Source organism: Puma concolor, chromosome C1, assembly GCF_028749965.1.
Source record: "Puma concolor isolate L17-30 chromosome C1, mPumCon1.1.hap2, whole genome shotgun sequence".
Classification (NCBI taxonomy): Eukaryota; Metazoa; Chordata; class Mammalia; order Carnivora; family Felidae; genus Puma; species Puma concolor.
In genome coordinates, this window is record NC_141674.1 from 4,339,174 (window position 1) to 4,352,587 (window position 13,414).

The following is a 13,414-nucleotide window of genomic DNA, read 5'->3' on the forward strand; positions in this document are numbered from 1 at the left end:
CATATTCAGGCACAACAGCCGATACCCAGACTACGAACTGCCTCAGCTCTATTTCAGTGAGGTTATTAAAAAAACCGGCCCATGCCTTGGGTTATACACGAGGAACCTTTCTGAACTTCGTGGCCTCTTCCAGGATCCTCCTTTAAGGGCCCACTCCCCGCCCCAGGTCCGAGGCTTACCCCCTGCAGACAGGGGTCTCCTCACCACCGGAGAGCCCACCTTCAGGAGGTGGGGGGAGCGAGGCAGGGGACGGGGTGAAGGGGTAGAGGCAGGGAGGCCAAACTGGCCGTGGGGCAGCACGTGGGGCTAGGACTCCCGCGCTCCTCATGCCCTGGGCTCAGCCTCCGCTTCCCACTACTTGCCACCTTGTAACGATCGGAGACAAGAAAGGGCCTCAGAAGCTTTGCTCCAAGACCGTTTGCACAAGCCCTGGGCACCCCCGTCTGTCCTCTTCCTCTGTGGGCACGGGGGCAGCCCTCCGCTGCCCCGCCTCGCCTCTGCCTGAAGTCTCCAAGACAGCAGCGGCAGGATGAAGACCAGGACACCGAGTGTATAGCAAATAGTTTTATTTCAAAAAGTATACATCAAAGGCATCCTAAAATCTCAACAGGATTCTGGACACCTAGGCCCATAGGACAAATAAATAGGCAAATCTGCCCCACCGTCTGGGGTTGGAACTAGATAGCTGGGACACTGAAAGGGGCGTGTCCTTTAGCACATAAGAGTCTCTGAAGTCATATAAATATAGAATACTTTATAGCAAATCAGCATTAAATATGAGTCACTGAATTTTCATAACTTAAACTGTCTCGTAGACTAAAAAGTTCCGTATATCCAAACACAGTCCCACCTCCAGCTGGCCCATCTCTGACCCTGGTCAGTGTATAGACATTCCTAAGGTGGGGTCGGGGGGGGGGGGGGGTGTCCCCGGGCGAGAGCCCCCGCCGGGGGAAGCGGGGAGGGCTGGGCAGGGGAGCAGGTGCTGCCGAAGGGCCGTCCCTGACCGTGGACCCCCGGCTGCGGTCTGCAGGAACCCGCTGCTGCTGAGGCTGCTGCTTCCCCTTCCCCGCCCTGGTGCTCCCGACAGAGGATGGGGTCCGGGTGGAGGAGACCCGCGTAGTTCTAGAGAGCGAGCGTGGAGGAGGACGTCACGGGTGCACACTGAACCAGCCAACCAACAGCTGCCAGTGGTGTGCCAGCTGGTCACAGTGAAGAACCAAGGGCAGGAACCCAGGACACGGGGCCCCCTGCCACAAGGGAGCGTCTGCAGGGAAGGCCAGGTGAAGGCCAGAGCGGTCGCTAGCCCTCAGCCCGGACCAGGCCTGCTGTACGGTCCACAGAGGCTGGTTTTGTCAGAAAAACGTGTTTGCAGCGCCCCGTCCCGACAAAAAAGCGTTACACGATACCTCTCCCTGGAAGTCGCTGACCACGGGAAGTCCTTGACCCTGACAGAGCCCAGCCCCACTGGAGGGAGGTGGGGAGAGCTCCAGCAGCCTTGGCACCTCCTCACCCCACCTCCTCCGGCTGCCAAAGGGACCCTCCACGGAGGCGGCCCTCAGGAAGGGCGCCAAAGCCTTCCCCACGAGATCAAGGCCTGCACTCTTGCTCCGGGGAGGGGTGGGGGGGTGGCTGCAGGTGACCTGTCAGCAGGCATCGTGACACCTATCTGCGTGGCCTGTCCCCACACCGAGCGGGCAGGCCGCAGCTGCTGGCGCAGAGCTCCGTGCCTGGTGCACATCAGGGCTCCCTCGGTCCTGTGCAGCGCTGCCCTGCCCTCCCCGCTGCCACTGACAGGAGACAAGCCACTGTGGCAGGACACCCTCTACCTACAGAGACCAAAGGGCATGGAAAACCCCTGCGGAGTGAGCCTGCTGGGAAGGCACCAGAGCCAGGAGGAGGCAGCACCAGCCCCGAGGAGGTGAGGTCAGACCATCGCTGAGGGACAGGGGCAGCAAGTCCCGACCGAGGGGAAACACGCACGCCAGGAGGGGCGAAGGTGGGACCTGGGGCATGAAGGAGTCCCCCGGGGCCCAAGGGATCCCACGGCCAGGCCCGCCTGGCGGGGGAGCCCCAGGCAGGACCACTGCCCGGCCGGCTGTCTGGCAGCGCCTGGCGCAGTGGGTGTGCGGGAGTGACCCGGTGAGTGACAGTTGAGGGGATGGGAAGGGCTGGCTGTGGACCGGAGCCGCTCCTGCAACAGGTCTAACCAGACAGTGACGGCATATGGCAGAGAAGGTGGGGGCCCCAGCCAACAGCTCTTTAGGACGCAAGACTTCCTCCCCCAGAACAACCCTTGCCATCTGGCCAAAGAAAGTGTTTAAAAAAGTGTTGTTTGTGAAGCGACAGCTAGAACTTTTCTTCTCCTGCTAAGAACACATCTCCAAGGCGGTTCACTGAGAAAGGCAACTCAACAAACATTTGCTTTCCAGCTTTCTAGTGAGGGAAATGCAAGCATCCTCCTCTTTGGAAGAAAGACACATCCAGCCAAGGGATCCTTGGGGACCTTGAAGAGACCAGACCATTCACTCCCCAGAGAAAACAGGGAACCGGGGACCCCTGAGCCGCAGTTTCCTGGGAACTCCTCACGCCACCCTCCCGGGGATGCCCCAGGCTTGGGAGGAGCGTGGCTGTCCCCCTGCCCTGCAGAGACCTTCAGCAATGGCACCGTAAGAGACTCTTTTCTGGCTGCGTCCCTGGCCACCCTACCCTTCTTCTAAGGAAGGGCCAGACTGCATTTACCTTGCAGCCAATCACGGGGGCCACCCCGTCCAGGGCTTCCTTTGGAAGCAGCAGGATTCTTTGTCCCTAGGGGAGAGAAGGGCATCCGCAACCATCGGCCTGGCTGGGCTTCAATGAGAAACTCCTAGGGCCTCCCAGGGAGGAGCCACGACCTTGCACCTGCAGGCTTTTGCCCTCTCGTGCATCCACCTGGGACGACGGTCCTGGAGGCCTCCAAGTCAGGTGGCAACACCAGCTGGTGGGGTAGGCGGATGGAGCACTCAGCATTTGGCTCAACCCAGATTCACTGGAGACAGGATTTACTCAGCACGTCCCTTGGGGCCCACTTCAAGGCCACACTCCCGTCCAGTCACACTGCCCTGCGCCTGTGAGGCACGTTTTGGTGGGACATCCCAGCAGGTGTGAGGAGCCAGGCAGGCAGACCGCCTCCATCCAGGGAGCTGGCCCCTGGGATGTCCAGCACCGGACGTGGAGTTGGGGACCCCACTGCAGCCATCGTCTGCCAGATTCCCGATGCTCCAGGCCAGCAGAGCCCGCGGGCCTAGGAAAGCAGGCCTGGACCACTCTCAGACTCTCGTGGGAGGACTTGTCCCCGACCAGAGGCCGTCCTCTCTGACATGGGAGCAAGTAGGCATAGGCAGAGGCAGCATGAGGGTTCACCTGCTAGAGCCAGAGCCCTGTGCCGGCAGGGAGGCAGCTCCCAGCAGCTGTGAGTCCGACTCTAAATGCACAGAGGCTCTCCTGGGGTCACATCCTGAGGCTCACTCGGCGACCCAAGAGCCCAACTCCACCTGGTGAACCCAACCCGTCCTTGTGCACGAAGGAGGGGCTCACTGCCCCGCCCCCAGACATGCTGTGTTACCTGCACCGAGGCCCTCCCCGGGCCAGGCCAGGGCTAGTGCAGCTCGTCAGGGTTCTGCGGCCGCCGGGGTCGGGCCACATCCATGTCACTGCTGCCACTGTCCAGCTCGAAGCCGCGCCCACCAGAGGGCATCTGGGGCATGAACTGGCGGAAGATGCTGACGCTGCCGTGCCAGAAGGTGGGCTCCGGGAGCCGTCCCACTATGCTCCATGCCCGAGTCTCTGGGTCATAGGCCTCCACCACGTCAGAGAGTTCAAACGTATTGTCGTAACCACCTGAGACGTAGAGCTTCCCTCCAAGGACAGCCAGGCTGCCCCCCACGTGCACCTGCGGGTCAAGGGAGACAGGCAAGTGGAGGCCGGCAGCCAGGCCAGCTCAGAAACCCTACGGCCTCTCTCCATGGAGAAGGTGCCTGGGACCCTCGCCACTTCCTGGAGAAATGAGAGCGGCCCTCTGCACGCTCCCCAGGCCAGGCCAATGCCCTCCTCCACCCCGGCTCCAGAACCAGGGCCGGGGGTGGGCGGGGAGGGGGGTGCGCGCCACACGCCGTGCCTGGTTCCTACGGTGGCCGGGAGGCTGCTGAAGCAGCGACTCTCCCCGTGAGCAGCACCAGCCCTGGGGCGGGCCAGGCTGTCCTCCCATCGTACAGGTGGGAAAGCAGTGCCTCACGTGGCTGACGGTGGCCGAGCCAGGACTTGACTCACATCTGGGCTCTGAACCACACCCCTGGACTTTCTCCTCTTGCCCAAATTTGCTGTAACGTGTAGGTCATCACGGGGAGAAGAGAAGTCCCATCTGCTAAGTGCAAATGTTAAACTGGGATGTTGTAAGTTGTGACAATTGCCATGCAGAGGTATCATGGGAGCAGGTTTGGGAACTTTAAGGAAGAAAAAAGATGTTGAGAAGATATACAACTACTAGGACTAAGGAGATTGCTCACGTGGCCAAATGGCACCGAGCCTTCCCAGCTCCATCACAGGGTCAGACTCAGCACCTCTCTTCTCGACAAGCAGAGGGGAGACACCCTGATCAGATAGTGGTAGCAGTGTCTTATTCAGAGCACACAGTAGGCACTCAATAAATAACTGTATTCCCCAGGGTCAATCCCCAAAGACCTTCTGTCTGATTTCATTGCCTCCGCTGTCCCCTTGTTCACTCTGCTCCAGCCACCCTGGACTGTGAGGTTTGTTCTGCGACCATACCAGGCACACTCTGCCCCAGGGCCTTTGCATTTGCTGTCCCTCTGGGGAATATTCTTCTCCCTATGCTCTCTGGCTTATAGCAGGTACTCATCGAATGCTGGTCCGAATGGATGAACTCACTAAACTGTCTAACCCTGGGATTTATTTAAGGTCTCAGTGCCCCTGAAGTACAAACCGAGGGAAAACCCAGCCCTCTATTACGTGCAATAACACTAGGAAAGGGCTCAGCACGGGCCCTGCCCACCAGGACCATCTCCCAAACACGTCATGACTACACTCTGGCCAGAAAACAGGACCAGCCTGTGCTACCAATGCCGACACAGCCGCATGTTTACCTGATTCATAGATGGGATCTTGTCCCACTCGTTCTTTGTGGGATTATATACGTCCACCTCCGCAGAATCATCCCTGTGAATGGGAGGGGGGGAAACGTATCAGAGGCAGGAGGAAGCATCCTTGTGTGTAAAGAGCTGGAGAGAAGGGCCACACAGGCCCCTCTCCTCTGGGAATGTCTCTGATGTCATTTGGAGTCCACAGGCCAGTGAGCCCTCATCCCTGGTTTGTAGGGGCCACAGGCCCGCACACCTATCCGGCCTGGGCTCTGAGGCCAGAACCAGACTTTGCTTCTCAAACCTGAAGATCAAACACCTTCAGGTTTAACCACCCTACCCCACCCCCACCCCCCCACACACTGCTCTACACCAGCGCGGCCCCCCTGGCTGGCTCCAGATCTGAACTTCCCACATCCCTGCCCACCAGTCTCCTCTCCGTCTTCCGACCTGCACTTGTGTGTCTTCTCCTCACAACAGCCTTCCACGGCTGACCAGTCCAGGCCAGCCGTCCTGCCCCCCTGCACTCCCTGACACGCCCTGACTATTCCTGGGCCCTCCCCACCGCTGTCAGCCCCCCAGTCTCTTCCCGCTCACTGCTGTGTCCTGGGTGCCCAGCAGGATAGGCACAGTCATAGGAAAGAAGGCACCAGCACTGCCCCTCCCTTTGGGGTCAGGGTCTTTCCACCTTGTTTGACACGCTCTGGATCCCTGCAAGGAAAGGCTCAAAGGCACAGCCTTGAAAAGCACAGACACTAGCCCCAGATGGCAGTGAGAGTAAGGACTCCGGGGTCAGCAGAAGGGCCAGTCAGTGAACATCTTAGGCCCCCAGAGCCTGCTCTGTACCTACTCCCCAACGTGACTGTTGTAGCGCAAAAGCAGCCACCGATGTTTGGAAACGGGCTGGCTGCATTCCGAAAAGACCTTATTTGTGGACAGAATTTGAATCTCGTGTAACTTTTCATACCACAAAATGTGGCTCCTGCTTTGGTGTTTTTTTTTTCCCCCCTCCAAAAATTTCAAGGTGTAAAAACCCATCTTAGTTCATGGCCCATGTGAGGATGACAGTGCCAGAGGCCGTTGGGCTGCCCTCCCCCAGCACAGACGTATAAACTGTCAGGGCCGCAGCGGTTGAGAGGCTGAGGCCTCCACCCAGTGCCGGGTGCCCCTGAAAACAGCAGCTTGTGGACAGGAGCTGCCCTGACAGGTGGCATTCGAGCAGGGCGCGATGGGGCTTACTAGACACGAGGCTTACTAGGCATGAAATGAGTGACTCTGGGGCAAACGTGAAAGTGCATCTGAACCAGACCCCAGGTCTTGCCCACGCCACCCCCCTGGAGGTCAATCGGGACGCCTTTCCCCACCCTTCACTATCTCCACGTGGTTGGGGGCTGGGATAGGGCAGAGCTGAGCCCACCCGCCACCCCCAGCCTCCCATGGCTTAGCTGAACCCACACAAAGGCTAACATGGGGCGTGGGGGGCACCCTGATGCTTCCAGCTGCGGGGGCTTAGCACCTGACAAGAGACCCCGACACGGATGAGGAAAGCACAGGGGGCCTTCTGTGGACAGGCTGGCCTTTTCGCCGTCTTATTCTAGGACCACAGGGCGGGGAGGACATTCTCAAAGGCGCTCAACTTGGAACGGACTCTGAGGGGCTGAAGCCAAGGTTCTGGCACTCTTGAGAGAAGTATTTATAGCTGTCTCCACCCCCTCTCTGAAGACATCTACCTTGACTTGGGGGAGGGGGAGCTGGGCAAAGGGTCAGATGATGTTTTATAACAGGACCAGGAGCTGGCCGAGATTCCAGGGCTTTCTCTGAGCACTCCGGAGGTTTCCTGGCATACAGTGATGTGCTACTCTGCCCTGCATGTGCTCACCAAGAAAGCCTGGGAAGGAGCCTCTAGTCTGGGGGAGCAGAGTGGAGGGAGCAAAGGCCAGGGCAGTTGAGGACGCAAGAGAAGGGCTGAGAAGCCAAGTGCATATGTCCTCTGAGGCTCCTAAGAGGAGACAGAGGAAACCACAGTACAGCTCTTACTCTTCCCTCCTGATCCCACAGCTTCAGACAGGCTCTAGGCCAGGAAGGGAGGAAGTGGGACACACACCTACAAGTGCACATGAACGTACACACACACACACAGGCTGTGCACAGCAGACAGGAGCTCCTACTTCCCTGAACGCCTGCTGGCCCATCAGGAGGGGATATTTGGCTGTGGCAAGTCAAGACACACAGATGCACGGTGACCCCCTGGCCACTCCATGTCTGCCCCATGCTCCCAAGGCCACAGCCTGGCCCAGGGAGACCACGATATAGCAACACCGCACTGGGCCCTGGGCTGGATATCCTGGACTCAAACCCCGTGCCGTCCCATAAATTCCTTACCCCTCTAAGCCTCTGCTGCCGTCTATGAATTAGGGATGACAGTGGTGCCCATCTCGAGAGTCAGACAGTCATAGAGATGGACTCCTGCCCAGGAGGCAGACCACACCCAGCTCGGGGGCCCTGACGCATGCTAACTATTGTCCTCATCATTCCCCCCCGACAGCTTTAGGGCTGGCTCCCTGCTAGGAGTGGTCCCTGGTCCCGAGTGGCTGTGGGATCCTTAGATCCCAGGGCCGTGGGCCCTTCCTGTGCCAGCTCAGGCGGGAAAGGCATAGATGGGACCTGCAGAGACATGTGCTGAATGCCCAAGTATTGCTTTAAACAGAGAGGGTGCGGGGCGCCTGGGTGGCTCAGTCGGTTGGGCGACCGACTTCGGCTCAGGTCACGATCTCACGGTCCGTGAGTTCGAGCCCCGCGTCGGGCTCTGGGCTGACAGCTCAGAGCCTGGAGCCTGTTTCGGATTCTGTGTCTCCCTCTCTCTGACCCTCCCCTGTTCATGCTCTGTCTCTCTCTGTCCCAAAAATAAATAAACGTTAAAAAAAAAAAATTTTTGGGCGCCTGGGTGGCGCAGTCGGTTAAGCGTCCGACTTCAACCAGGTCACGATCTCGCGGTCCGTGAGTTCGAGCCCCGCGTCAGGCTCTGGGCTGATGGCTCAAAGCCTGGAGCCTGTTTCCGATTCTGTGTCTCCCTCTCTCTCTGCCCCTCCCCCATTCATGCTCTGTCTCGCTCTGTCTCTCTCTGTCCCAAAAATAAATAAACGTTGAAAAAAAAAAAAAAAAAAAAAAAATTTTTTTTAAACAGAGAGGGTGGGGCCCCCCGGGTGGCTTAGTTGGTTAAGCATCCAATTTCAGCTCAGGTTACGATCTCACGGTCTGTGAGTTCAAACCCCACGTTGGGCTCTGTGCTGACAGCTCAGAGCCTGGAGCCTGCTTCCAATTCTGTGTGTCCCTCGCTCTCTGCCCCTCCCCCTGCTCACACACTCTCTCTCAAAAACAAGTAAACATTAAAAATAATAAATAAGGGGGGGTGGAGCTGACCCCCCCACCCCCGGCTCTTGCACCTGGCGGCAGGGTGAAGACACACTGCTGGGTGAGCAAAGGGTCCCTCTGACAAAGCAACACTTCCCCAAAGACCCAAAGTCTCCAAAAAGCCCTCCCCTAGTCTTTTTTTTTTTTTTTTTTTTTAATGTTTATTTATTTTGAGAGTGCAATCAGGGGATGAGCAGAGAGAGAGGGAGACAGAGAATCCCAAGCAGGCTCCACGCTGTCAGCGCAGAGCCCGATGTGGGGCTTGATTGGGACCTGAGCCAAAACCAAGAGTCGGACGCCCAACCGCCTGAGCCACCCACATGCCCCTCCTCTGGTCTTAAGATGCAAAACGCCCCTTATGTAGGACAGATTCCTTTCTTAATGAATGCCACATGAGAACCACCAGGGTCTATACAGCGGGATCCTCAGGGTGGAAGACAGGCAAAGCAACACGTGGTTTAGCTTCTAGAGTCTCAGCTCTCTAAAAGGCCCTAACTCCACTCAATCAATAATCCAAGGATCTAACTCCATCAGTCAGGATCCCTTGATCAAGAAAACCTAGAAGCCCACAGAAACTGTTCTAACAGGTGAGAAAGACCTAGCCTCGGATGCCAGCTTGGCCTGCCTCCTCATCTGTGAAATGGGAGCACAGTGATGATGCGCTTTAGCACGGGGCCTGGTAAGAAAGGCTGTGGAGGGGCCTCGGCTTCAGGATACTCACCTGATGAAGTACATAAGTCCGTTCAGAGTCACCGTCTTGGGGGCAAAGGACCAGGGTGGGAGCGGGCCACAGTCCACCAGCGACCACAGGTCCGTGTCCGGGTGGTAGCACTGCATCACCATGGTCTCCTTGCCGGCCAGCGAGCCGATGGCGTAGAGGCGGCCGCGGCAGGCGGTGGTGGAGCAGTTGTCCATGGGGTAGGTCATGGGCTGCAGGGCCTCCCAGGAGTCGGTGGTATGGTCGTAGCGCTCCGTGCTGTCTGCGGCCACCACGTACAGCAGCCCGTCGAGCACGGAGGAGCTGTGGTACTCACGGGCCTTCAGCATGGGCGCCACCTCCGTCCACTCGTTCACGCTGGAATTGTACCTCCACACGCAGTCATAGAGCCGGGAGCCGTCAGACCCACCTGCCGGGACGTGCATCGCACAAGGTCAGCCCGTGCGGACTCGGGGGTGAGGCACCCACGCGGGCCTCGATGAACTTCCCAGAGCGAGCCTCCCAGGGCAGGAAGTAGCCTCACTGGGTTTCAGCGTCAACACATGGGTTCTCTCACCAAAGCCCTGGCTAGAGGGGCTCCATGCCCGGGCGGGGGTGGGGGGGGGGTGGGCTGAGGCAGTGCAGGTGCCGACCACCGCCCAGGGGTGTAAGAGCTTCCTGCCACAAGAACACCGCCAGTCCGTGTGGGTCAAACAAGGGCCCTGGAGCCAGAATTCTAAGTAAACAGCAATCGCGGTCTGGACCCCCACAAACACTGTCCAACACCCCAACTGCACCAGGGCCTGGGTCTCAGAGCCAAAACTTCTGGGGGGCCACAAAGCATGTGGCAGGGCCCACACGGCCTTGTTTGTGGAATTCTGGCCTTTCTGGGCAGCCGCAAACAAGGCAGGGCCAGGACAAGCCGATAGGAAATCTACCTCACACTGCAAGCAAGAGCCCAGCACGAAAAGAAACGCTACGGGGGGAATCCTGGGGATCCAGTTCTTGATTTAGGCACAAGTTACCGACATGTGCCTCGTCCAGGGGGAAAAAAAAAAAAAAATCAATCAAGTTCTTTCTACATTTCTTTCAAAAAAAGAGCGAACCACTCACTGCCCCCCGGGGTGCTGGCTGTAATCAAAGTTAAACCCAGAACATTAGAATTCCCACAGCCTGAAGGGATCCCCAGAATCCAGGGGCGGGGTCACATCCCCCCTCCCCAGAGCTGGCGCCACAGGGCAAAGCACGCATGACATCCTGTCTCACAGCCTTGAGCTTTTTAAAACACAAAGCTCTTACAAAGTGCACTACGCCTGCTTTCTTCCTCCTAAAGGATAACTGCATCCAAGGCAGCTGAAACCAGCTTTCTTGCCCCTGTGAAATTCCCTCCAGGCAGCTGTATGGAATGACCCAGCCACCTGTCTAACCCCAAAGGATTAGCTGCTCAGCTGAGACGTTTATGGAAGGGTGTGCAAAGTTGGGGCGAGTCTAACCAGTTCTGGGAGGGAGTGCACTGGCCAGACTTTCATGTGTTGGGAGGGCACACAGTTCCCAAACACAGGGCCAACCAACCCCAAACTGGAAAGCGACCAATTCCAGCATATTCCAGCAAACGCTGGAACAGAGCAGCAGGCCAAGAGCTGAGCACGTCCTTAACCCAAGGTTTCTCCACTCGCCAACTGGTGGTGCGTGTGGGGCTGGGGAGTGGGAACACCAGAGCTCAGAGCTGGCGTTCTCCTGAAGGTGCCACGCGGGGCACAGCCTCAGTTCACTGACTGATAACAGCCTTCCGCAGGGCCCAGGGCTGCTTGCCGAGTCGGGTTCTTTCCTTATATAGCTGTCACAGAGACCGCCCCTCCTCACCCCAGGGAAGGAGGTAGCCCCATGTCTGAACTGGGATTTATCTTTAATGAAAAATGTGGGAGATGCCCAGGACCGGGGCAGGATGGGACCCGCCCAGCATGACTCGGCAGTGTTTTGGGGTTTGAGCCAAGTAACTGGAAGAAAACCTCTTAGCATGTGACCATGTTTACAGTCGCTGACTAGGGAGCAGCCTAAACACCATGTGACCCCCCAGCGACCAGCCTAGGTGCAAGCTTGAGGGAACCCTGTCACTGGTGACAAAATGAGCGTGTCAAGGGGCCTGTGGGGCTCAGCTGTGTGGGGGAAATCCCCAGGACGGGAAATGGGTGTCTCATCGAGCGCCAGTCCCCCGCCTGTCCCTGGATTCCTTAGGGAGAAGAAGAAAGCGCCCATTGTGCCGGGTGAATGCCCCAGTATCCTCTAACCAAATGGGAGTGGGGGCACCTCCCGGGCAAGGAGTGGGCTCATCTGTCATCTAGGCTGCTTACCCTCCCCCCCCCCCCAACATCGGGGAACACAGAGACCACAAGGAGCTGCTTGTCGCAGCTCACACAACGGACTTCCAGGTCGAAAGCACCAGCTCTCGAAGCGTACCCACTGGCCAAGAAGGGGCGGGGGAAGGGAAGGGGCGCTCGCACTGTGGGGCGGTTCTAGGATTCCAGGTTCGGAAAACGCACTCTCCCAAGGCCGCAGGAGACTAACACCCGGGGCCCTCCCGGCCGGCCCCCGGTCCCCTCACCCGTCACGTAGATGTCGTTGCCCAGCGCCACGATGCTGTAGCCCCCGCCCAGGTGGTCGGGGAACTCGGCCAGGTAGCGCCACTGGCCCGTCTGTGGGTTGTAGCAGTCGACGGTGACCAGCTCGTCGCAGTCCTGGTCGCAGCCACCCACGAGCACGAGGATCTCGGCGAGGCCCGTGGAGGGGCGCGGGCGCATGCGGGGGCAGGGCCCGCGGTCGTGGCGGTCGTAGCGCGCCGCCTGGAAGTCGCGCGCCTCGCGCAGCAGGCGCAGGCAGGGCGGGCAGCGCGCCACCAGCGGCTCGGCCTCGACGTGCGCCAGCAGGTAGAAGCGGCGCACGAAGGGCAGGCGCACCGCCTCCAGCAGCTGCGGCCAGTGCGCGGCGCGGCGCGGCGGGTCCGCGCGCACCCAGCGCAGCGCCAGCTGGTAGGCGGCCTCCTCCTTGGGCACGCACAGCCCGTCGTCGCGCAGGTAGCGCAGCAGGCGCGCCAGCGGCAGGCGCTCCAGCTGCTCGGGGCCCAGCTCGCCCACGTGGCGCAGGATGAAGCGCTGCGCCGCGCTCGCCAGCCCCGCGCAACTGAAGGCCTCGGCGAAGTCCTGCATGTCCAGGCAGTTGGCCAGGTCGAGCTGCTGCTGCAGGAAGGCGCCGCACGCCTCCTTCACGGCCGGGAACTGCAGCAGGTCGGCGGCCCGCAGCAGCGGCTCGGCGTTGTCGCCGCTCACCGCCACGCGGCCCGTGTAGCTGAAGTCGAGCAGCAGCTGCAGCATGTCGGGCGGCACGCCGTGCAGTCGCACCCGCTCGGCGCGGCTCTCGCGCAGCTGCCCGGCGAACATGGCGCGGAAGTAGGGGCTGGCGGCCGCCAGCACGGCGCGGTGCGCGGGGAAGTCGCGCCCGCCCGCCGCCTCCAGCGTCACGTCCAGGAACTTGCGCTCGGCGCGGAGCTGGCTCAGGCCGCGCAGCAGGCTCAGCGCGTGCGCGGGGTCCGAGAAGGGCAGCACGGCCAGGGGCGCCGGCCGCTCCATGGCACCGTCGTTGGGGTAACTAGGGCGCGCCGCGGCCGGGGCCAGCGGGAGGAACGCCGGGCGTCCCGCGCCGCCGCTATAAGTACCGCCGGGCGCCGCGGCCTCGGGGGCGGGCCGGGAGGGGCGGGCCGTCGCTGGCCCCGCCTACTTAACCCCTCCGAGCCCGGCGCCGCCGCCCGCCCCATGCGCCTGAGGCTGAGTCACAACCGCCCGCCCGCGCCCTTACGGGGCTTCCCGCGGCCCCCTGCCCGAGCGGGGCCCGCCGGGCGTCGTGTGTCCTCTCCGTCCGGGGTCGGGGGCCTCCAGGGCCCGCATACGACGCACCGGGCCGGGCTGCGGGGCCGAAGCCGGCGGGGGCGAGCTCGGCGCCCGGAACCGGAGCCACCCCTTTCGCGCCAGACTTCCCTACCCAGTCGGCGGCCCCTGAGCCCCTGGGCGGCTCGCTACAGTACCTTTTTCTTGTTTTGTTTTTATTTTGTTTTGAATTCCACTAGTTCCGAGGGTTGCTAGTTAACCTTATTGCCGGGCAGATCTCAAAAGACAGGATTTTT

At 60.1% G+C, this 13,414-nt stretch overlaps 1 protein-coding gene across 1 annotated transcript; it reads right to left on the bottom strand.

Annotated features, from left to right (window-relative positions):
• Window positions 1–551: 551 nt before the first annotated feature.
• Window positions 552–12,960, bottom strand: KLHL21 (kelch like family member 21). Its single transcript, XM_086715547.1, has 4 exons — window positions 11,843–12,960; window positions 9,265–9,670; window positions 5,139–5,211; window positions 552–3,928 (listed from the first exon to the last, which is right to left on the bottom strand). The coding sequence occupies exons 1-4, from the start codon at window positions 12,861–12,863 to the stop codon at window positions 3,635–3,637; spliced, it is 1,794 nt and encodes a 597-aa protein (XP_086571673.1). The 5' UTR covers window positions 12,864–12,960; the 3' UTR covers window positions 552–3,634.
• Window positions 12,961–13,414: the final 454 nt, after the last annotated feature.

What these genes read in the sequence shown, in the direction of transcription:
- KLHL21 (XM_086715547.1), bottom strand. Translation starts at nt 12,863, where the DNA reads ATGGAGCGGCCGGCGCCCCTGGCCGTGCTGCCCTTCTCGGACCCCGCG. An exon ending in CAACGACATCTACGTGACGG is followed by an intron (nt 9,671 to 11,842) that starts GTGAGGGGACCG and finishes ACGTCCCGGCAG; the next exon opens with GTGGGTCTGACGGCTCCCGG. An exon ending in AGATCCCATCTATGAATCAG is followed by an intron (nt 3,929 to 5,138) that starts GTAAACATGCGG and finishes CTTGACCCGCAG; the next exon opens with GTGCACGTGGGGGGCAGCCT.